At 49.3% G+C, this 24375-nt stretch overlaps 1 protein-coding gene across 4 annotated transcripts in view; it reads left to right on the top strand.

Annotated features, from left to right (window-relative positions):
- PKNOX1 (PBX/knotted 1 homeobox 1) overlaps positions 1–24375 on the top strand; it is a 97472-nt gene that overhangs the window by 32959 nt on the left and 40138 nt on the right. For 2 of the 4 annotated variants that reach the window (XM_037831088.1, XM_037831059.1), the window contains exons 2-5: positions 1590–1854; positions 3467–3575; positions 14253–14380; positions 20213–20384. In XM_037831088.1, coding sequence (XP_037687016.1) covers positions 3525–3575; positions 14253–14380; positions 20213–20384 — 351 coding nt within the window. In that variant the 5' untranslated portion in view covers positions 1590–1854; positions 3467–3524. Of the gene's footprint in view, positions 1–530; positions 770–1589; positions 1855–3466; positions 3576–14252; positions 14381–20212; positions 20385–24375 lie in introns of those variants that run through there. The other 2 variants (XM_037831069.1, XM_037831078.1) reach the window with 2 other exon arrangements.

Here is a 24375-nt window from a genome sequence, read left to right as displayed (position 1 = left end):
AGGCACACGGCTGCCTCGGACGCAGATCCTGGCCCCGAGAGGCCTGCATTCCAGCCACAGTTTAGATACCAGCACTGGAGACTAGAAAACGCCAGTGAAACGGAGAGACGTGTGTGTCAAGATGAGCAAAGCTGTTGTAAACGATGAGTTCATAACCTGTTAGAGCAGTGATTTGTTTCCGGTCAAGTTCGATCCATTCTTGTGAAAACCTGTTTTTATCTGTGACACATTAGTCTTGTGCTATTTGTAGGGGGTTTGGAGCAGGATGCGCCCTTGGCCCTTGAGGTGTGCGTGGGCCATGTGCAGGTGCGCTGGGAGGCCTGGGTGGGGGGCACGGTTCTGGAAGGCTTCCCTGGGAAGGTGAGGTGCATCACGGGTGTGCCCAGGGTGGGGAGAGCGCTTGGGCTGAGCTGACAGGCTGGGGAGGGCCAGGGGCAATGTGGAGGTACTGCGACTGCTTGGTCCAACTTGGAGGGCTGGGGCAGTGTGCGGGTGCTGCTGGCTCGGGGTGCACGGCGGGCTCTGCCCCGAGGTTCCCACAGCCCTGGAATGCAGACCCCACACCGGGGAGGAGGGGAGTGGCGACGGGAGGAGAGCCAGGGTGGGGGCAGGGCAGAGCCTGTTAGGGGATGTTCCGGGAAGAGTCCACAGATGTACAGGGTGTTAGACACACTCAAGAAAGGGGTGCCCAGGGAGCCACAGAGCACAGCGCTGGTGGTTATGAAGAGCTGCTTCATCTCTGCCTGCTGGCGCTCAGCCTGGTTTACAGGTGTGTCTTATCTGCTGTGCCACCCTCTCTACCAGCACGTTGGGTGTATCGTGTGCACTGTGGGGTCATTTCCAGCACCAGCAGCAGGACTGCCGAGCCAGGGCGACTCTGGGCCAGGCCTCCCCATGGCCACCCCACTGCGTCCACACAGCTGACCACCCCTTGGGGCGCTCTTGGTTCCCGCCCCCTCCCGTGGCCGCTCTCCGCATCCTTGCTGAGATGCCGGCTCGTGTGACCTCCTGCCTTTTCCTGGGGGTCTCACCCCGTCGGGTGGCTCCACTTGCTGTCCTGGTCTCCTGGGACAAATGACCACAAACCCAGGGGGCTTGAAACAACAGAAATTTCCTCTCAGTTCCGGCAGCCAGGTGGCTGAGGTCAGGTGCTGGCAGGGGCGCTTCCTTTCGGAGTCTCTGCAGGTGACTGGCCCAGGCCTCCGTCCTGGCTTTCGGTGGTGGCGGGCATGTAACTGCAGTCCACCTCCGTCTCCACCTCTGTCTCCACGTGGTATCTCCTCTGCATGTGCCGAACCGGCTCCCTTTCCTCTCACAAGGACCCCGCTGTGGATTCAAGGCCCACCCTAAGCCCAGATGCTCTCGTCCCAGGATCCTTAACTTAATCACACCTGCAAGACCCTACGTCCAGGTCAGGCCACTTCCACAGGTGCCAGGGCTAGGCCTGGAGGGGGCTTTTGGGGGATGACGTTCCACCGCACCCTGATTACCAAGTCCCTGTTTGGAACCCACCTCATTCCCAGTTCCCACTTGGAGGTCTGAGCACATCTCAAACCTAAACTCTCTGGACTCCTGCTTTCTTCCCCCAGGCCACAGAACCTGTTCTGCACAGCCAGCTCCGTTGGGGGAAAAACAGTGCTACTCTGCTGGTTGCTCAGGCGGGGCCCCTGGAGCCCCCCAGCTCCTCCGCCCCCACCTCCAACCCGCTGGCCGCTCCTCCATCTGGCACCTCGCCTGCCCTGGCCCGCAACACCATCCTGCCCGCTCTGGGACAGCAGCCCCCCACCTGCTCTGCTGCCCCCGGCCGTCACGCGGGCTGTTCTGTGCACAGCTGTCGGAGGGGCCTCCTGAAGCGTAAGTCGTGCCCCGCCCCTCCTCAGCACACCCCAGCAGCCTTCACCAGGGCCCACGAGAGCCCGTGACTCTCTGTCTTCTGTCCTCCCCACTTCCGTCACTGCTCTGCCCCGTCTCTCCGGTCCCCTGCAGACTCACAGGCGAGCCCCGAGGCCCCGGGAGCCAGGCGGCTCAGTCCTGCCCTCCCTGCAGGTCTCTCCTTGGAGGCGCCCCAACCCCCACCCCCATCATTTCCTGTCCCTGCCTTGCCGTTTCCCTTGGCTCCTCACCTTCGAGCGTGTTCCTGTCACCAGGTGACCCTCCTCATCTAGGCTCCGGCAGGACAGGACCCTGGGTTCTCTGTTGAATTCCCAGGCACGGCTCAGTGTCTGACACGTGGTAAACACTCGCCCAAGTGTGAAGGGAGGGATGAGTCACCATCCTCATGTCTTTCCATGAGCTCATGTTACTAGTCCTCCCCGAGGCTAGCCCCTCAGGCGCCCAGGCTAGCCCCTCCGGCAGTGAGGTGGCTCCAGAGAGAAGCTGCTGTCCCCGCTCTGCCTCCTGCCACTCCGCGGCCCTGGCCTGTCACCCAGGCTCCCCGTGTAGGGTGGGTGCCTCCTCCCGGGTCTGAGCAAGGACCAGTTGAAGAGTTGTGCCAAGTCCCCAGAGGATGGCTGGCTGTTGCCGCCACCATGGGGCTGGACACCCAGTTCCTTAGAGTGTTGCCCTCCGCTGGGGTTCAGCCCCTGCCTCTTGCCTGTCAGGACTCAGTTTGCTTCCATTCAGTGCAATCTGTTAAGGCGTTGCTTCCACCAGCGATGCTGGGTGGTCTCGCTGCTCCGGAATGTGTGGCATGATGGCCGTGACCTCCCCTCGTGAGGCCCACCGTGAGCTCGCTGGCCCTGTGTGGTTGCAGCCAGCCCAGCGCCCTCCTGTGCCGTGTAGGTGGTGCCTCTTCTGAGTCTGGGTAGTGGCTCCTTGCCCCGGGTGGGCTCTCTCCTTCTGGTCCAGCAGCCCAGCTCCTCATGGTTATTTTGAAGTTTCACGTTCTCATAGGCAGACGAGCCATTGCTCCTGTGCCCATATCGTATACGACTGGGGGGCATGCGGGCTGGCCCCTGCTCAGACCAGTTCTGGCCCCATCCTCCGAGCACCCGGCTCCTTCTCTCAGCTAGTGACTCGGGGCTTGTCTTGGACGCCGCCTGCCTGGAGAGGCCGGGTGCCCTGCTGGGGCGGCTCCCCACTCCCCTCAGGTGCGAGGCGCTGCCTGTGCTCTCTGGTTGTCACCCCCCCATACACAAACCCATCTTGTCTGCTCCGGGAAGCAGGGTCTCGCTGTCTGGGTGGCTGCTGCACCCCAGGGTCCAGGGCAGCTTTTTGCACGTGGAAGTCATTTACTAGAGTATGTTGGTGAGGGAGTGAATAAATCCGAACACCGACAAAGGCAGGACAAGTCGGTCCGGGAGTCACTAATGAGGGAGGTGCTGCTGAGGAGGTTTGGGTTTATATAAGGGAGGTTGACAAAGATAGAAAAATAGGTATTTTTTTTAATGGTAGGGATGCTATGGAAGAAGGGGCAAAAAATGTTCTATAGCTGTTAACTGATGTTTTCCTGCTTTTGTTTTCCCAGACCACATTTGCTTTTGATCAGGATGATTTGATGTCTTAGCATCAAACCCTCGTTAACCATGATGGCTACACAGAGACTGAGTGTCGACAGCTATCAAGACGGGCAGCAGGTGCGAGTGCTGACTGTGTTTTTGACCCATTAGCTGTGGCTGACAGATGCTCTGCGAAGCTGTGATGCAGTTTCCTTGAGGTTGCAGGTTCAATTTAGAGTATGTTATGTATTTGGTATACGTTGGTGTTCAGAAAGACAAACTATGGGACTACTCAAATGACTTCCTTCAGTGGTCCCAGGATGGTCACTGATTTTGCCTCCTCCAAATCATGAGCGTCTCTTGGGAATTTGCCTTTTTTTAATGTCAGTATTGACAAGTCTTGTTGCTTTTTTTTTTTAAAGAGATGTTTTTTTCATATAATGACATTAGGCTAAGTCCAAGCAGACACGCAAATACATAAGCAATTAAAAATAAAAAATATTTAAAGAATGAGCTTACAGTGTTGAGAAAAGGATATGGTAATATTTTTACTTGGTTTTGATTTTTTGATTTTTAATCAAAACAATGTGAATGCATTTGGAAGTAGATTCTTCCTCTACCCCCAGCTAAGAGCCCAGCTGAGTTCACACCTTGATTTTTTTTTTTTTTTTTAACAATTTTATTCACACACCATACATTCCCTCCTAAGTAAATAATTACAGGTTCCCGGTATAATCACATAGTTATACATTCACCAGCACAATCTATAGGAGGACATTTCCATTTCTTCCACAAATAAAGAGGAAGAGGAGAAAAAAGAAAAAAAGAAAAAAAAAAGATGACTAATAAAATAAAAAAGAAAAATGAAAATATAGTAAAAAGGTCAAACACCACCAACGTTGAGAATCTCATACCCCTCCCTTATATCCCCCTCTTATAGATATTTAGCTTTGGTATATTGCCTTTGTTAAAATTAATGAAAGCATATTATAGTGTTACCGTTAACTATAGACTGTAGTTTGCATTGATTTTATTTCTTCCCCAATACCATCCCATTTTCAACACCTTGCAAAGTTGACATTCATTTGTTCTCCTGCATGTAAAAACATTCTTATATTTGTACATTTAGTCACAATCTTGACTACTCTAGGTTTCACTAAGTTATACACTCCCAGTTTTTATCTTCTGTCTTTCCTTCTGGTGTCATACCTACCCCTAATCTTCCTCCTTCAGCGATACTCACAGTCATTTTTGTTCAGGGTACTTACAATATTCTGTTATCATCACACGGTATTGTGCTAGCCATTTCTGGATCTGTACAATCAATCCTGCTGAACATTCTATACTTCTTCATCATCAAATGCCTGATCTCTACCCTCTTTCTATCTCCTGATATCTTCACTTCTACACTCTTCTCCAAACCTCTCTCTCTTGTCTTTTCCTATTTGTCTATAGCACTCCCTTTAGTATTTCTTGTAGAGGAGGTCTCCTGTTCACGAACTCTCTCAGTGTCCGTTTATCTGTAAATATTTTAAACTCTCCCTCATTTTTGAAGGACAGTTTTGCTGGATATAGGATTCTTGGTTGGCAGTTTTTCTATTTCAGTATCTTGAATATATCGTACCACTGCCTTCTTTCCTCCATGGTTTCTGCTGAGAGATCCGCACTTCGTCTTATGTGATGGATTGCTTTTCTCTTGCTGCATTCAGAATTCTCTTTGTCTTTGACATTTGAAAATCTGATTCGTAAGTGTCTTGGAGTAGGTCTATTTGGATCAATTCTGTTTGGGGTATGCTGCGTTTCTTTCTTAGACTTGTAATTTTATGTCTTTCATAAGAGATGGGAAATTTTCACTGATTATTTCCTCTATTATGTTTTCTACCCCTTTTCCCTTCTCTTCTCCTTCTGGGGCACCTATAACATGTATATTCATGCGCTTCATGTTGTCATTCAGTTCCCTGAGCCCCTGCTCATATTTTTCCATTCTTTTCCCTATCTGTTCTTTTGTGTGTAGGATTTCAGATGTCCTGTCCTCTAGTTCCATAATCCTTTCTTCTCCAAGTCTGCTGTTGTAAGTCTCCATTGTGTTTTTCATCTCTTCTATTTTGCCTTTCGTTCTCATAAGTTCTGCCATTTGTTTTTTCAAGCTAATGAATTCTTCCTTATGGTCACCCAGTGTCTTCTTTATATTCTTCATCTCTTTTTTCACATTTTCTTTCAACTTGTTGATTTGATTTAGAAGATTTGCTTGAACATCTTTAATTGTTTCAACTCCTGAATCTCAGTTGAGGTGTTAGTTTCTTCCTTTCACTGAGCCATATCTTCCCATTTCCTGGTGTGGCTTGTGATTTTTTGCTGTCTAGGCATCTGATTTTCTTGACTGGTTTATTCTGGAGGTTGTTTTCTCTCTTTTGCCTTGGGTTTTCCTTGATCTCTATATTTCTTTGTTTCTCTCACTGGCCAGTTGTCATAGTGGCTCTGCCCTCCAGTCTTCCCCCCAAAATCAGGCACCCACTGTGGCCTGCCACACGGATGGGAGGTGGGCACTGGGCACCCAAGCAGGTTCACTGTGTGTGGTAATATAGATTGGCTGGCTTCCAGTGGTGCTCTGTTTTCTACTTGCCAGCAAGACCTGGATTTGTTTTAGAGCCCTGCTTTGAAGGTTGGATTGTCCATATTTCTCAGCCAAAACCAGGCTGGGTTTCCATACAGACCAGCTCCTGTGGTCCTAAGAAAGGATCTGGAGCATCTTTTTAAGTGTTTTAATTCCCTTGCATCTTCTGGACTGTCCAGCAGATGGTGCTGTTCAGTAACTTAATCGTCCTCTGAGGCTGCTTTGCCTGCGAGCACAGCGTGCATGTACACAGGTGAGCTGAAACTGTGGGATTCCTATGGTCTCACTTTGCCAGCCAACCTCTGGCTCTATGTGGGGCTCCACCTGTGGCCGAGGACTCCTTCAGCTGACCCAGTACCCCAGCCATCCCCAAGGCAAGGAAACGGTTGCTGGTTGCTGCTTTCTTCAAGGGTGGGAGAAGGGCTTTTAGACCCAGGGCTGGAAATGCAGTCTCTGTCCACATTTTCTCATCTCTTTTTTTCCTCACTGACCTGGGCCTTGAAATGTCTTCCCCTGTCCCCCGGGTCTTCAAATGGTGGGGCTATGTCTCATTGTGAGAGATTTTTTTTTTTTTTCATTCAGTTTTATTGAGATATATTCACATACCATACAGTCATCTGTGGTGTATAATCAATTGTTCACAGTACCATCATATAATTTTGCATTCATCACCCTAATCTATTTTTGAACATTTTCCTTATAACAGAAAGAATAGGATAAGAATAAAAGATAAAAATAACAAAGAACACTCACATCATCCCCCCCATCCTGCCCTATTTTTCATTTAGGTTTTGTCCCCATTTTTCTACCATCCATCCATACACTGGATAAAGGGAGTATGGTTCACAAGGTTTTCTCAGTCACACCATCACCCCTTGTAAGCTGCATTTTTATACAATTGTCTTCAAGAGTCAAGGCCACTGAATTGGAGTTCGGTGGTTTCAGGTATTTACTTCTAGCTATTCCATTACAATAAAACCTAAAAAGTGTTATCTATATAGTATGTAAGAATGTCCACCAGAGTGACCTCTCAACTCCATTTGAAAAGTGGCACTCGGGGGAGAGTCTTAGGCACAATTATAAACAGGTTCAGTCTCTCCTTTGCAGTAACAAGCTTCATAGGGGCCAGCCCCAAGACAGAGGGCTCAACATGTCAAGCTGTCAGTCCCCAGTGTTTGTGAGAACATCAGCAACAATCCAGGTGAGGAAGTCCAGCACCTCCACATCCTCCCCCAGCTTGTCAGCGGGGGCCCAAATACATATTTTTATTCTCTGCCCAAATTACTTTGGGATGTGTTACTATTTCACTTTAACCTATACAGACCTACCATATCTCACTTCCTATTCAAAGTTCCATGTAATTGTAGTGTTTGAACAAACTGACTGTAGAAGTTATATTGTTTAAAAACTATAGATCCCATACCAAAGAAACATCTCTTCCCTTTGTCTCACATGGAAGTTGAAGTTTTAACACACAGTCAGTTTCAACCTTTACCCTTTGGCCCGATTTGCCCTAGTCTTAACCAGATCTGCTTCATTCATATCTCTAATTGAAGTCTGGACTCTTTTTCAGCTTTTTTTTTTTTTTTTTTAACAGATGCTGTATGTGCTAATATTGACATTCATATCTCCTGAGCTCTGGCTCTGAGTTTCAGGTGTAACAGAGATACCCAAAGTTCCAGAGACCGATCAGGTTATACACAAGGGATCAACATCTCAGAGTTTGGAGATAGGCATTACAATTCAAGAATAGATGTGACTGTTGTAAGAGCTTAAGTCTGTATCCCTGGTGGGTGGGTTCCTGTCTGCTGATTCTGTACCCTTCCCACATGGAGACTGAGGGGGGTGGAGAGGACCAGCTGGTCTGGGTTGAAGATTCCTACCTGATATTTCTTCTCTTTCTTCAATTTGGCCCTTCTCCAGTCTGCTTTCTCCTCTAGAGTTTCATACAATTTAGAATTGTCCTTTTTTTGTTGAATGTCTGAAGATAAGTTTGCAGTAGCTGTTTACATTGCCATGTTGATGACATCACCCTCCTCCTGTTGCTTTTAAAGAAAAGCTGTAGGTTCTGATAATTATAGCCTTGCCGGTGCTAACCTGAGGGGCTTGCGTGATCCGCTTTGGCGGAGCCTGTGGCTCCGTGTCCCCAGTGGGGGAACGGGAAGCAGTATCATGGCGGTCATTAGGTTGCCGCTTACACGTCTCCCCCAAGCACATCTGAATGCTTCTCCGTCGACGGTGTAGTTATTTTCACCTGATTGGATTTCAAGCTAAGAGAATTTTAACTTTTTTTGACAAGCATAATATAAAAAGTGTTACCCTTTTTTCCTTCCTGAGGCAGATTACTTCCTGTTTTTCTTTTCCTTCAAATGGGGACAATCATCGTGCTTGGCACTAAGTGTGGCTCATCGCACACGTGTTCCTGTCCTATTCGGGAGCTGAAGAGGCATGAATCATCCTTGCCCCCAGAGCCTTGCAGGGCTGGGGTTGGGGCATGGGGCTCAGGCTTTCAGCACCAGGCTGGGGCTGGGGTTGGGAAACTTGTGGGCTGCACACAGGCCTAGATGGTTCTGTCACTCATGCAGACTTGACCAGCTAGTCAACTTGGTCTGCCCATGCACAGAATAAGTCATAAAGAGACCCCTTGTTTTATAGATAAATACAGTATCATTTGTAAAACTAATTTCTTTATCCTATTTTCTAGCTACAACTAGAAAACTGAGTTGTATTTGTTCCAATCAAGGAAAATATTCTTTCTGTTACCAGACTGGTATTACTAGTCCTGGGGTGTGTGAGCTGCTGGCAGGAGAGTGCTGTGGGTGCCCTATTTATAGAAAAATAAAACTCAACTGTAAGAATAGCAGAAATAGGCACTTTCTCCATTTTGTTTGCTTTGTTTGCTTCACTCTTATTTCACCTCATTCATTGATCCATCCAGCCAAGAGGTATTGAGTCTGCTAAGGCGTGAGGCTGTGCCCGAGATGCCGTAGGGGGGAAGGAGGGTCATGTGGTGGCAGTAGGATGAGAGTGACCCAGGAGGGGCTGTGAGCTCAGCCTCCCCAGGCCCAGGCCCCCACCCCACGCTCCCGACCTCCAGCCTTCCCGCGGTGCTCCCCTATGTCCCGGAAGAGAGCAGGACGGCGATGGTGGCCAGCTGGGCTGGGGCATCGAGCAGTGCTCTCAGGATGGATCACCCTCGAGTTCTTTCACTTCTGAAAACGTCTTCCTGTTGCTTTTACACTCAAGTGATTCTGGGTTGGGAATAATATGCTGACTCACCCCTTTTCCTTTTCCCAAAGCTGCCATGGGAAATTTTGAGGCCAGGCTGTTTTCCCCCTTCTAGGTGATATGTTTTATCTTTCTGAAGAACTGAGGCATTTGTCTTTAATCCCTCGAATATCATGGAACTGGGATGTGTCTTGCATTGTGCATTCTCTGTCTGGTTATCCGGGAGTGCACCACGCCTTCGGAGCTGTAGATTTAACTCTTCCTCCATTTCAGGAAACCTCTCTTCTAGTGCATCTTTGAAAAACAGAGTTCCTTTTGTTGTGCTCGTTGAATTCTCTGCCTCATACACATGATTATCCTCAGGTTGGGCTGTTTTGTTCTGTCTTCCATATCAATTACCTATTCTTCACTTACCTTAATTTCTTTGACTTTTCCATCCACACATGCTGTGATTGTCTCAGACGTTTCCTCTGCTTCTTTATTGGCCTCTTTTCTGGGTTTTTTTGTTGTTTGTTTGCTCGCTGTATCTAATTTGTCCATTCTATAATGATGCATGGGCCTTAGTGTTCTCTTAGGTCTGTAAATTGCTTCTTTTTAACCCCTTTTTAATCTTGGTCAGTTCTTTTATCAACTTAAATTGAATAGCAATGGAATGAGGCAATCACGAGGAATTTTGTTTGCTTGTTCGTGTCTGGTTTCTTCTATGTTGGCTGCTTTGTTTTTGTTTTCTCTGTTTTGGTTTTGGTCTCTTACTGGCTGTGTCCCTCCTCCACCCCACCCTTGCTCATGCTGGGTGGCTGTGCCTCGACATTCTGCTTTCTTAATACAGTGAGGGGGGTTCCTTTTTTTTGGAAATTTTTATCGTGGTCACATAGATACAATGTAACATTTCCCATTTTAACTCCTTTCAAGGGTCCAATTCCGAGTGTTTGTGGCACTCGCAGTGTGGTGCCAGCATCACCCCCAGCTCACCGATGCTTGGAGGGTGGCGTTGTGACTGTTCTCCCGCTGCGTGTGAGAGTTCTCTTGACGCTGCACGGGGGCCTGGGGGCCTGTGCTGTGCCCTGAGCAGCGGGAGGAGTCCTTGGCACATCTGGGGTCGCTCCCTGTCGTGGGTGTCCTGGCTCAGGGCTCCTTGTCCTTGGGCGGGGCGGGCGGCCTCCAGGTTTTGGTTTACCCTCACCCCTACCCTCCCGCCTCACCGGAGCCCTGGAGCAGTTCGTCCGTGGAGGAGGGTCAGCCCCAGGGACCGCAGCCCAGTCCCGTCTCTCCAGGCTTGAGGATTTTGGTGACGCCCAGTGTGGCTCTGTTTTTCCAGCTGAGATCTGACTTGGGCTTCCCGTGTGGAGTGGGGGCCGGCAGCCCTCCACTCAGCTCCCTGTGTCCCTTCCTCTGGCTGCCAGTCTACCCCCCGACCCTTGTTTGCTTCCTGCCACAGAGGTTTCTGTGTGTTTGTGTTGGCATTTTTTTTTTTTAAGTAGTTTTTGCTTCTTTTAATAGGAATTGAGGGAGGGAAATTCTGTGGTGTGGTTTCAGCCTGCTCTTTAACCTTGGAAGTCTGATATTTCCCAGTAGTTTTTTTTTTTCTGAAATGTGAGTCTGTGAACGTCTCCTCTGCCTGGACCCTGCAGCGACCCCTGTGGATCGGGGGCGTCTGGACTGCACTGCTCTCCATCCCACAGGGCCCACAGGCCTTGCCCGGCAGCCTTCCCTGTGCGCGCGCATCTGCGCGGCACACCCACCCCCCCAAACAACATAATTTATATTTAATGATTTGCTTTTTTTTTTTTGAAAACAATGCACTGTGTTTTTGTTTTGTTTTGTTTTCACTGTATCATCACATAGTTTTGCACACATCAAGTTTAGAACATTTTTATTACTCAAGAAAAGAAATAAAAGGAAAAAAGAAAATCCAAATCCTCTGTTCTGGTTGGCTAATGTTGCCTTTTTGCAAAACACCCGAAATGGATCGGCTTTTATAAAAGGGGGTTTATTTGGTTACACAATTACAGTCTTAAGGCCATAAAGTGTCCAAGATAAGGTGTCAACAGTCGGGTACCTTCACCGGAGGATGGCCAATGGTGTCCAGAAAGCCTCTGTTAGCTGGGAAGGCACATGGCTGGCATCTGCCCCGGAGTTCTAGTTTCAAAATGACTTTCTCCCAGGATGTTCCTCTCTAGGCTGCAGCTCCTCAAAAATGTCACTCTTAGTGGGGTGTTTGTCCTCTCTTAGCTTTTCCGGAGCAAAAGTCTGCTTTCAAGGGCCATCTCCAAAATGTCCCTCTTGGCTGTAGCAAGCTCACTCCTTCTATCTGAGCTTATATAGTGCTCCAGTAAACTAGTCAAGGCCCATGCTGAATGGGCGGGGCCACACCTCCATGGAAACTATCCAATGAAAGATCTCAACTACAGTTGAGTGATCACATCTCCACGGAAACATCCAATCAAAAGTCTCCAACCCAATCAACACCAATACGTTTTCTGCCCACACAAGACTGCATCAAAGATAACGGCATTTTGGAGGACATAATACAAACTGGCACATCCTCCCATGTGGTACATTTGTTACTGCTGATGAAAGAGTATTAAAATATTACTGTTAATGATATTCCATGGTTTCCAATAGGTACATTTTCCCCGTATACATCTCTTGTAATAGTGTCGTACATTTGCTATAGTTCGTGAAAGAACTTTTTTTGTTGTTTTTTTAATATTCATTTTATTGAGATATATTCGCATACCACGCAGTCATACAAAACAAATTGTACATTCGATTGTTCACAGTGCCATTACATAGTTGTTCATTCATCACCAAAATCAATCCCCGACACCCTCATTACCACACACACAAAAATAACCAGAATAATAATTAAAGTGAAAAAAGAGCAGCTAAAGTAAAAAAGAACACTGGGCACCCTTGTCTGTTTGTTTGTTTCCTTCCCCCACCTTTACACTCATCCATCCACAAACTAGACAAAGGGGAGTGTGATCCCCATGGCCCCCCCAATCCCACTGTCCCCCCTCATAAGCCACATTTTTATACAGTTGTCTTCAAGATTCTTGGGTTCTGGGTTGTAGTTTGATAGTTTCAGGTATCCACCACCAGCTACCCCAATTCATTAGAACCTAAAAAGGGTTGTCTAAAGTGTGCGTAAGAGTGCCCACCAGAGTGACCTCTCGGCTCCTTTTGGAATCTCTCTGCCACTGAAGCTTATTTCATCTCCTGTGAAAGAACTTTTTTATATTTGTGCAGTTAATTGTGGACATTGTCCACCACAAGATTCACTGTATTATACATTCTCATGTTTTAACCTCCAGCTTTCCTTTTGGTGACAGCCGTGACTCTAAACCCCCCTCCTCCACCACATTCACCCACTGATGATGGTAATTCAGCACTGTTAGTTATTCTCACAGTAACAGGCTACCGTCACCTCTGTCCATTTCCAAACATAACGATTTGCATTTTAGGAAGTAGTACTCCAGCAAAAAAGGGTCCACGTGGAGGAGCTCACAGGCGCCATCTCACCTGGAACCCTGCCCCCACGCCCTCACCCCAGGTCCTCCGAGGACCCTGTCCCACCCCCATGCAGTGGCCGCCGCTCAGAAGGGGCCGCCTGTCTCCCTGACCCGCGGGTTGACAGCAGCTCCCACTGAAGTGCACGGGCCCCCCAAACCCTTCCCTTTGGGGACTGCATTTTTTTTTTTCACTCTCCTTCCCCGAGCCCTTCAGGCTTTCTTAAACCCGCCCTGTTTCGTCTTGCCACCTGCACCCCCCATCTCGTCCCCTTCCCATAGCAGTGCCACCTTCTGACGTGCCTGGTTCCAGGTCTGCCCCCCACGCAGGGTCAGCGAGGGTGGGTTTCCCCAGGACATGGACAACTTCCTGTGACTGTTATTTTAAATGCTCTTCTAGAGAATAGATAGATCATAATTGGTTACCCATTCCTCCGAGTTGAGCATTGAGGTTTCTCTTTTTTCACAGTCGTTTAAAAAAATATGGAAAGACATCTTTTAAGGCTTTTCTATATATATGGTTAGATTGCTCTCCAGAAAGATTGTGCTTTTTAGTTGCTTTAGTTTTAGTTTATGGAAGAGAAAGAATTTCCCAAGTATATGGTAGTATCAGAAAGCAGCACCTCTTCCAGCACAGATCGGAAGCTGTCTTGGGTCACTGGGGTCTGTGGGAGAGAAGAGAGCAAAGGGGCAGGAGCCTGGGCCTGCAGGGTGACCCCCACCCCCGGCCGACGCCCCGGGTCCGGGTGGGGGGGTGCTCTGCGCCCGAACGGTGAGAAGTTCACCGCAGCAGGGTTTTTGGTAAACCTAACACCTTCAGTTTAAGGATTTAAGTAATTTTTACCCAAGTAACATACAACTTGTTTAAATGACAGTATCATTAAGGCTTCCTCTTATGTTTACTCTGACTGCTGTTTTTTAATAGTTCCTTTAAATATGGCTGGTCTTTACCTTTGGAATGCGGAAACAAAGTTTTTTTTTACCGCTTATTTGTTCCTGAGATTTGTTAGTAGACAAGTTGGAATTTTAGCCCCGTCACACACATGTAGCACATTGTGTTTGAGTCGTTCCTCTGATGGGGAGGACTTGGATGATTTGTTTACCTTTCAGTTATTGCAACATTATGAGCTGGGAAGATGCCTGGTTAGAAGAGATGGGAGCAAGAGTGTGAGCACGGCTTCTTGGACCGTGTTTAGTTAGGGTTTTGAAAATCAGAAGACTCTCAGAGCTGTTGCTTATCTTGGTTTTTAAATAGTTCAGAAATTTGACATTTTTTTGTTTGTTTGTTTTAAAAGCATATTAGATTCAAATAAGTTTTGCTGGCATTATTCTCTCTGCCTTATTACCAGTCATGTAACTGTCCGGCAGTTTGCCATCACCATTGTATTCCTGTTTGAAATAGAATGCTCAGCAGCAGTGTATTTTGGGTTTGGTAACAAAAATGATCTTCTCTTTTTACAGATGCAAGTCATAACGGAGTTAAAGACTGAACAAGATCCCAACTGCTGTGAGCCTGATGCTGGAGGAGTGAGCCCTCCCCCTGTGGAGTCTCAGACACCCATGGATGCGGACAAGCAGGCCATCTATAGGTAGCTCTGGAGCTGTGATGCATGTGGGTCCCAGAGAAATAGAGAGGGTGGGAAACTTGCTACATGGGACACAGGGGCTGTCAGCTAGGCAGAGTAGTCAGGTGCCATTATGATGTGATAACTGTACTTGGGGAACATTTTCTCAAATTAAAATGTTATTTCTAATATCAGTAAGAGAGAAAGTCTTGGAATACAAATCTGCATCTTAGGTAACCTTCTGGAAAAAATCTTCAGGCCCGATGGTTTTATTGGAGAAATCTATCAAATATATAAAGAAGCAAGAAAAACAGCAACTCTGTGCAATATCTTCCAGAAAATAGAAAAGGAAGGAATACTTCCTACTCATTTTATGAACCCAGCATGTCTCTGCTACTAAAACAAGATAAAGTCCCCCCACCAAAAAAAAAGACAACCCATGAAAACAGCTACAGATCAATATCCCTCAAACTTAGACATGAAAATCCTCAATAAGACATTAACAAATCAAATGCAGCAATATGTTAAAAAGAATAATATGTTGTAATCAAGTGGAGTTTTTCCCAGGAATGCAAGGCTGGTTCAGTATTCAAAATTTGGTCAATGAGGTCTGCCACATGAGCGTATCAGTTGCTTCAGAAAAGCACTTGACAAAATTCCACATCCAATTATGCCTGAAAACTGCCAGCAAAGTAGTAATAGAAGGGAACTTCCTTAACTTGATAAAGGGCACTTACAGAAAATCCTGTGGATGGCTTACTACTCACTGGTGAAAGACCAAATGCTTTCCCCTGCAATCCAGGAGCAAGGCAAAGAGGTCCACTCTCACTTCTCTTCACCCTGTAATAGAAGTTTTGGTCATTGCAATAAGGCATGAAAAAGAAATAAAAGGCAGGCCAGATAGAAAGTGTTCTAGTTTGCTAATGCTGTCAGACTGCAAAATACCAGAAATGGATTGGCTTTTATAAAGGAGATTTATTTGTTTACACAGTTACAGTCTGAAGGCCATAAAGTATCCAAGGTAAGTCACCAACAATCGGGTACCTTCACTGGAGGATGGCCAATGGTGTCCGGAAAACTTCTGTTAGCTGGGAAGGCACGTGGCTGGCGTCTGCTCCAGAGTTCTGGTTTCAAAGTTGCTTTCTCCTGGATTGCAGGGGAAAGCATTTGGTCTTTCACCAGTGAATAGTAACTCCTCTCTAGGCTGTAGTTCCTCAGAAATGTCACTCTTAATTACTCTTCGGGCGTTTTTCCTCTCTTGACTTCTCTGGAGCAAAAGTCTGCTTTCAACGGCTGTCTTCAAACTGTCTCTCATCTGCAGCTACTCTCTCAGCTCCTGTGCATTCTTCGAAGTGTCCCTCTTGGCTGTAGCAAGCTCACTCCTTCTGTCTGAACTTTTATAGGGCTCCAGTGAACTAACCAAGGCCCAGGCTGAATGGGCAGGGCCACACCTCCATGGAAATTATCCAATGAAAGATCTCGCCCACAGTTGGGTGGGGCACATCCCATGGACACACTCAATCAAAGAATTACAATCTAATCAACACTAAAATGTCTGCCCACGCAAGATTGTCTCAAAGATAATGGCGTTTTGGGGGACATAGTACATTCAAACTGGCACAGAAAAGAAGAAACAAAACTGGCCCTAAGCATGGTCAACATGATTTTCTACATAGAAAATCTCAAGAAGTCTGCCCAGAAACTTCTAGAACTAATAAGTGAGTTTAGTAAGCTCACAAGATACAAGGATGACAGAAACCGATCCTATTTCTATATCGGTAATGTACAGTTGGAAACTGAAATTTAAAAAGGTAATAACAAAAAAAATAATAGAGGTAATTGCCAAAAAGAATAATAGAGATAAATCTAACAAAACACGTACAAAGTCTGAAAACTTAAAAACTATAAAATGCTGATGAAAGCACTCAAAGAAAACCTAATGGAGAATCGTTTCATATTAATGGATTGGAATACTCAACATACTATAAGGATGTTCTCCACAAATTGATCTATAGATTTAACACAATTTCAGTTAAAGTCTCAGCAGGATTTGTGATAGCTTTAGATGCTGATTCTAAAATTTATATGGAAGGCAAAGGAGCTAGAACAACTAAAACAATTTTGAAGAAAGGCGAAGGGAATTAGAGGAATCATATACCTGGTTTCAAGATTTACTGTAAAGTTAGTCATTAAGACGTTGTGGTGTTGGTGAAGGGTTGGACACAGATCAATGACACTGAATAGAGAGTCCATAGATACAGCTGCGTCACTGCCCATTTAATCTTTGGCAAAGGTGCAAAAGCAATTTATGGGAGAAAGGACAGACTGTCAAGAAATGGCGTTGGAACAATTGGACATAACTGTGCAAAAAAAAAGTGTCCTAGCCCTAAACTTCACATCTTACATAAAAATTTACCAAAATTGGTTACAGATCTAAGTGTAAAACTTTAAGCTGTAAAGCTTTTAGGAGAAATAGGAGAAAGTCTTCATGGCCTGGGGTTAGGCAAAGTTCTTTGGCAGGAAACCAGAAACATGATTCATAAAAGGAAAAGTTGATGAGTTGGAGCTAAACAAAATTAAAAATTTCTGCCCTGCCAAAAACATTAGGAGAAGGAAAAGACAAGCTACTGAATAGCTGAAAAATACTTGGAAATCACATGTTCGACAAGGGACTTGTGTCTAGGATATTTAAAGACCTTTCAAAAGTCAATGGTAAGATGAGCAGTCCAATAAAAAATGGGCAAAGGACTTGAACGGATACTTCAGCTTGTGAAAAAACGTTCAGTGTTGTCAGCCGTTAGGAAAATGCAAATGAAAGCTGCAGTGCGCTACCACTACACAGCTATTCAGATGGCTAAACGACAAAAGAGAACACCAAGTGCTGGCAAGGGTGCTGAGCAACTGGAACTCGTACATTGCTGGTGGCAGTGTGGACAGTTTGTCAGTTTCTTACAAATTTAAATACACTTATACCACCAGCAATACCCAGTAGTCCCTAGAGAAATGAGAGTTTTGGTTCACATGAAATCCTGTGTGCTAGTGTTTATGTTGGCTTTGTTCATAATTGTCAGAAACTGGGGAGCCAAAGATGTTTCTCATCAGAGTGGGCAGGTAGACAAATGGTGGTATATCTTCACTATAGACTATTACTCAGCAGTAGGAAGGCCTGAATATGGGCATGCGCGACAGCCTCGGTGAAGCTCACCTGTGTTCTGCGGCCAGTCCACAGGTCCCAGGCAGAACAGGGGAGCCGCCAGGGCGGCGGCTGGAAAGGCGTGACGACTAGGGATGCATGCGGAGGCCTGTTTTGGGGTGGTGGGGCTATCTGCATGCTAAAATCCTTAGATCTGTATACCAAAAACAGTAAATTTTACTCTTTGATAATTAAAAAATATGAATAATAAAATTCAGCTGAATAAAATATCAGGGGATTTCATGTATCTTGACACTGATTTTAAAAATTTCAAAAACACACTCATAATCGCCATAAAAACTCTACAATAAGAGGAATAATCTTTTAACAAGAAGTATGCCAGAACTCTACATAGAGAAAACTGTAAAAAACTTTAATGAAGGATGTGAACAAAAACCTGAATAATGGAAAGTGTTTCGTGTCTGTAGAGGAGAACACTTACTGTTGTAGAGGTTTTACTTCTTCCTGAGTCAGTTTACAAATTTAATGCTATCCCATCAAAGCCCAATAGGATTTAAAAAAAATTTTTAGAAAGAACAGACTGATTCTAAAATGTATCTGGAAGAGACAAATGTTGTAAGAATAGCTGAGAACTTTTGAGAAAAGAACACTGTGAATGAACTCCAGCTATCAGATTTTTAAGTCTGTTAACCACAGTCACTCAGTTAGTGTGATATTAACATAGGAATACATAGATCATTGCAACAATCGAGGGTCAAGACAGAGCCATGTACATCTGAAAATATGCTATATGATAAATGGGGCATTTCAAATCAGTAGACAGAAGATGAATAAATAAGTGTTATAGGAACTGTTGGTTATTTGGAGGAAAAAAAAGTGAGTTTCTTACCTCAGTTTGCCTCCAAAAATAAATCCAGTTGGATTAAAGATCTAAATGTTTATAAAATTAAAAATTTATATAAGAAATTCAAAGGAAATGTAGAACATATGTATAACCTTGAGTTGAGGAGGCCTTCTTAAATGAGGTAGAAACTCAAAAAACAAGAAAAGAATGAAAAATTTGAATACCTCAAAGAAATGAAACATTTTTATATGACAAAAATACCATAAACAGGTTAAAATGCAGATCGACTAGGAGAAAAATGGCATAATGTAAATAGAGACAGAATATTAGTATCTTAAAATTTTAAAATGATAAATAAGAAAAAGATGAAAAGGCTAAAATAAAAGTGGACAAAGGACATGGCAGGTCCCCAAGGAGGGCAGGAAACAGCCACACCTGAAGACGCCTTCAGCATGCGCTGTGTCCTCGGCCCATCAGATGGGCCCTGATGGAAAAGCTCAGAGGTGGTGGCCAGGGCTGGGGCCGGTCACGCTCTGTCACTTGACTCCTAAAGCCCTGCTGACGCGTGCGCTGTGCCACCCTGGGCGTGCTCCAGCCACGGCTGCGGGTGTTTCCCGAAGCTATGCCACGGGAGGGCTCACCGCAGCTTCCTCGGAGACGGCCGGGAGACGGCCATCCACTGCTAACAGCCCGTGGCTGCAGCAGGGCAGTGGCCACACCATGGGCTGCATGCAGAGAGAGGCTGTGTTCCTCCTGTGTGCCGGTGTGGACGCTCCCTTTAGTGGCCTCGACTGCAGCACTGCTTACCAAGTACCAAGGACTGTAAGGCGGCTGCAGCTGAGCCCTAAACCGGTTGTGAGGCCCTGAGCAGCTGCCGGGTCTTAAGCCTATGAAGCCAGCCCTGCGTGTATGACGTATTTTAAAGAGCAAAACAAGTAACAGAACCCTGTGAGTGTACAGTTTTCTCTGGAAGAGGATGCCCTCCAAACCTAGGGGGGCAGGTGGGGTTCTGTGTAATATCCCAGAGGATTTTTGCTCCATCTGTATGGGCCAAAGTTTTTGGAAGAGGAATATTTTCTTTTATTTGTTGTGTAACTGAGTGCCAGAGATACCACTTCACACTCACTAGGGTGGCTGTAATAAAAAGACAGTTTGTGTTGATGTGGAGAAAAGGGGCCTCACACCTGGTGGTGGGTTGCGAAATGGCACAGCTGTGTTGGAAACCAGCCTGGCAGGTCCTCAAAGTGCTAAACATGGGGTTATTGTGTGACCCACCCTTTCTGCTCCAGGTATGTGCCCAGGAGAATTGCAGGCACAGGTCCCCATAAAAACCTGTGCACAGATGTTCATGCTACATTATTCCTAAGAGCCCCAAAGTGGAGCAGCCCCAGTGGCCATCAGAGGATGAACAGATGAACAAGAGCTGGTCTGTCCCTGCGGTGGCCTGTGCTGGCTGTGGAAAGGAGTGAAGTTCTGGTCTCCGCTGTAACATGAGTGAACCTTGGAGACACGATGCCGAGTGTCAAGCCAGACACAAGTGGGCAAAGATTCCGTTAAAGTGAAATGGCCAGAATAGGGGAATCTGTGGAGACAGTGAGCCGATGAGCGGCTGCCGGAGCGGGCGAGGGGAGCTGGGGAGTGGCGGCTGCTGGGGAGGGGGTTTCTCTCTGGGGTGACGAAAATCTGGAATTAGATAGTGGTGCTGGCTGTACACTTCTGTGAATACACTAAAAACCGAGTTGAGCACTTTAAAAGGTGGCATGTGAGTTACATCTCAGCAAAGCTGCTACATAAAACCTACATAGGTGCACACCAACATGCTCTCACGGAGGCCTGGCCTCTGCTTTTTGCTTCCCAGGCATCCACTCTTTCCGTTATTAGCTCTGTTGTTTGAAAAATGTGAGCAGTCCACGCAGGGCTCCGAAGGCACGACCTCGGCCAGCTTCGATGTGGACATCGAGAACTTTGTGCGGAAGCAGGAGAAGGAAGGGAAACCCTTCTTTTGTGAAGATCCAGAAACCGACAATCTAGTAAGTAAAACTAATGTACTTCTATTTTTTGTTTCTGTTGGTGAGATTTTAGACTTCTCGCTGAAACCCGAGGTGCTCTGGTTGTGCTGGGAGAGCAAGCTGTGTTACTCGCAGAACAGTTTCTTGGCACTGCGTGACCTCAGCCTCCACGAGTCACCTCTCTGCAGGTGACGTGTGGGGCCTCCATGCCAAGCGGGCTGAGGCAAGTCCAGTTCTGTCCTAAGGATGTCTGAAGGACCTCTGGGCGCGGAGCGCGGGGCTCACCCTCATCACGCGCTCGTGACTCTGGCCTCACCCTGTCCCGGGCCCACGCTGGCATGGTGGTCGGCAGAGCTCTGCTGAAGGCTTGGGGTGGGGCAGGGGACCCCCGAGGGCTGTGAGCGGCCTGGGCAGCAGCCTCGTCCCCACTGCCTTCTCGGCCTCTACCGGAAGCTGCCGGCCGCAGGCCCAGGCTCCAGTGCGGGGTGGGGCGTGTGTCAGAGTGGACACGGCGGCGTCCACGTGCAGAGAGCCCAGCGCCCCTTCCCCTGGAGGCGCCGTCTAACCTTTGGATCTGCCTGAGCGGAGGCAGGCGTTTTCCTGTCAAGTTCAGGGGAGCACTTTTGATCACGCCCTGCAAGCATGTCTACCGTGCTTCGCACTTCCTCCAAGAGCCACACGGTCCCCGCTCACAGCCGAGTTCTGAGCCTGTTTCCTCATCTTCGAGTGGGAGGGCAGGGCCCGCCCCGTGGAGGTGAGGAGGGGCAGCTCTCTCGGTGCCCCCGTGCGTGGCTGCTCATGAGGGAGGTAGGTGCCCTCCGCCCCCTCTGCTCTCTGCGCCCAGGCGGGCAGGACCCAGGCGCTCCTGGTGGTGCTGGCGCTGAGGGCTCAGCCCAGGGCCCGGCAGAGCTCGCCGCTTGGGAAGTCTTGTCACTGAGGGACTGATGCGTCCGTCCCACGGTGCACGGGACTGAGGCGCCGTTCCACGCCGATCTGCTCCGCCTTCCCTGGAGCGCACGTCCCCGCGGGAGGAGGCCGCCTGTAAGCTAAGAAACGTGCACGTCTGATACGTCAGATGGTGGCAAGGACTTGGAAAGCACAGAGCAGGTTAAGGGGGAGAAGGGCTGGAGCTGGGGCTGGGGGCTGGAGGGGTGCTGGCAGCCATTTGGACGGGTTCAGGGAGCAAGGAGCCAGGCGGATATCGGGGTGTCAGTATTCCCGGAGGAGACCAGGATGTGCCACAGTCCCGAGGCACAGGGCAAACCGCTAGGAGGGGCAGGGTGTCTGGGCCGGGTGGCAGCCAAGGGCAGAGAGGGGCTGCTGTCCGAGGAGGCTGGGCGGCCGGCGGAGGAGCCAGCTCGGCCCAGCGGCCCCAGGCCCATCCAGGTGGAGGGGCTGGTGCGGGGCCGGGGAGAGCTGGGGCAGGTGCAGAGGGGCATTTGCTGCAGGGAGAAGTGGGCTGTGAGGGGTAGAGGAGCCAGGGGCCCCTCCCCGGCTTCTGGCTGCGCAAGGGGGAAATGGAGTATTGCTGTCACTAAGAGTTTGTCTGTGAACGTGTTTCCTGTTAAACACCCAGAAGTTAATTTCTGAGGGAAGCTGAAGAAACACCCTCTTGATGTATTTGAAGGGGAGTTCCCCCGTGTTTGTCCCACACCCCACCCCTCAGCTGAGGGCCCTGTGGCGGTAGGGTGGGCATTCTCTGTCTTGCCCATGGCAGCACCCCCGGAGCCCGGGAGCCTGGTTGGCGTAGAGCAGGCCCTGAGAGAATCTGTTCAGTGGTGGAGGAAAGAGGGAAGAAGGAACGGGGGGACTTTCTTGGGGAGGGTGACTTGAATTGAGCTTTGAAGTGCGAGTAGGATTTGGATATGGCGTGAAAAGAAGGGGACAGCCTTGTAGGCAGGGGTTGGGAAAGCTCAATTGGCTCTACGTTAGAAGTGCCTGGGAGGGTTGAAAAAACCCGGAGCCCAGACCCCACGCAGGTCAGCAGGGTCAGGACCTTGGTGGATTTCGGGGTGGTTAAGTTTGGGGCCATGGCTTTGTCGTGCCCCCCTGAACTTCAGCAGTGTCGCCTGCTTTCTGATTCGTCCTGTCGGTGGTGAGCCCGAGAATTTGCATTTCCCACACACCCCTAGGTGATGCTGAGGCTGAGGTCCTAGCTGCTGGGCAGACTGGTGAGGGTTTTGGAGTTAGTCCTGTAAGAGGCTGTATTTGCGGGGAAGGCTGGGGTGGGAGCCGGGGTGGCAGGGCAGCGGTCAGCATCCTCGCCTGCCTGCACGGCCCTGGGCATCACTGTGGCTCACCTCTGGGTGATCCGTGAGCAGAAGAGTGAGCAGTGCAGCCAGGGCCACCTGGGCAGGGGCACAGCTCCCCCCCTCCCCCTTTTCCTCTCTTCTCCCGCACTCCACCCTCGGCGCAGGCCACCTGCAGTGTCCCGGAGGGAAGCCAACATGGCCGAGTCCTCAGCCACCCGCCGGGGGCAGCTGGTATCTGTGCTGGGTGCCGCCTGCAGCTCTCCTAGCCTAGCACACAAAGAGCTGTGTTTTGGGCCAGGAGGCCCGGCCTGCACGGTGAGATCACAGAGGCCAGGTGAGCTGTCCCCCGGGGTGCTGAGAAGTTTGTTGTCGTCAGCCTGGTTAGAAACGGTGCAGGCAGGCCGTGCTGAGCAGCTTGTTGGAGATGCCGTGGATGCCGCACAGGAGAGTGGACCTTGCATTGGCTGTTGTTAGAGATGGCATTGGGATTCGTAAACTGGGCAGCACCCTTTCCACGTGCTGCTGGCGACACGCCGGGCGCGGGGCTGAGGAGGTGGAGCTGGGCAGAGCAGATGAGGAGGTTGTGGAGGGCCTCACGTGGCAGCGTGCGGAAGGGGAGCGGCCCGGCGGGGCGGGGTGGGCTGGAGGGGGCTTTCCTTTCTCACATGCTTGCGCACACGTGAGGCGGGTGGGCACGTTCTCCTTTGGGCCCCTGCTGTGCTTCAGGCTGCGTTAAGGTCAGCTCCTCCTGGCTTGGGAGCGGTGCCCACCTGCCCCCCCAGCCTGGTGGGGGTCCCGGGAGGAGAAGGGGGCCGCGTGGGCTTGTTCCCCAGGTGCCGGCCAGGGTCCTGCTAGTCCACTAGCAGCTCGGCGCTGTCCCGGGCTGTAAGGGAGCCTCCTCTTCCCGTGCCCTCCGTGCCGTGGGCAGTTCTGGGAGCCTGAGGGGCAGTCGGCGAAGGCTGCCTTCCTTGGGCTGCTGCGTCCGTCCATCACGACCACCCCAGTGGGGGTGTGGGTGAGGCCTGGGTGGGGTCCGAGAGCGTGGTGTTCGCGGCTTTCAGAAGGCGCAGCAGGGGAAGCCCCCAGTGCAGAGGTGGAGGCAGCGGGTGTTGGACAGGCCACGCCGACGAGAAGTCTCACTGGTGGGTGAGAGGGGAGGCCTGTGGGTGAGCCGGCCCCTGCCGGGTGACACCCAAGAACAGTTAGAGGGGCTCCTTGCTCGCTGTCCTGTGGGGGGTTCCAGACCGGCCAGCTGGGCGATGGCGCAGTGCCGGCGGGGCTGAACTGAGGGTCTGCTCCAAGGTGGGTCCTGGCAGGCGACGGCCGGCACTGGACGTCGTGGGGCCTCCGTGCCTCCCCCCAGCCTCTCGTGGCACAGGCTGGATGTCGCGCCCCGTCCCCTCTGTCGGGTTCCCTTGGCGGTGAGTTGCCAGGTCCGAGCCACCCTCCAGGGGAGGCTGCGCTCACCTCCCAGATGAGGAGCGCCCGAGGGCTTGTGGCCTCCTGGGGGCCTGAGGTGTGAGTGGGCACGCGACCAGAGCAGGCGTACCCGTGCATCTAAGGCAGCTCAGGGGGAACGGCGTGTGGTAATTCCCTGGCCTCAGGGGTGTTCTTTCTAGGGGCGTGTTCGATGGCAGAGGGGGCTGTGTGTTTTGTTTCCATCCAGCAACATTTTTAAGCTTGCTGTATACCACAGAGAGTCCACACCTGGGAGGGGACGGTCACCGTGGAGGGTCCACATCCAGTGGGGACAGTCACCG

The sequence above is a fragment of the Choloepus didactylus genome, chromosome 1 (genome assembly GCF_015220235.1).
Source record: "Choloepus didactylus isolate mChoDid1 chromosome 1, mChoDid1.pri, whole genome shotgun sequence".
Taxonomy (NCBI): domain Eukaryota; kingdom Metazoa; phylum Chordata; class Mammalia; order Pilosa; family Megalonychidae; genus Choloepus; species Choloepus didactylus.
The sequence above is the reverse complement of the archived record's forward strand: the minus strand, read 5'-3'. Positions and strand labels throughout refer to the sequence as shown.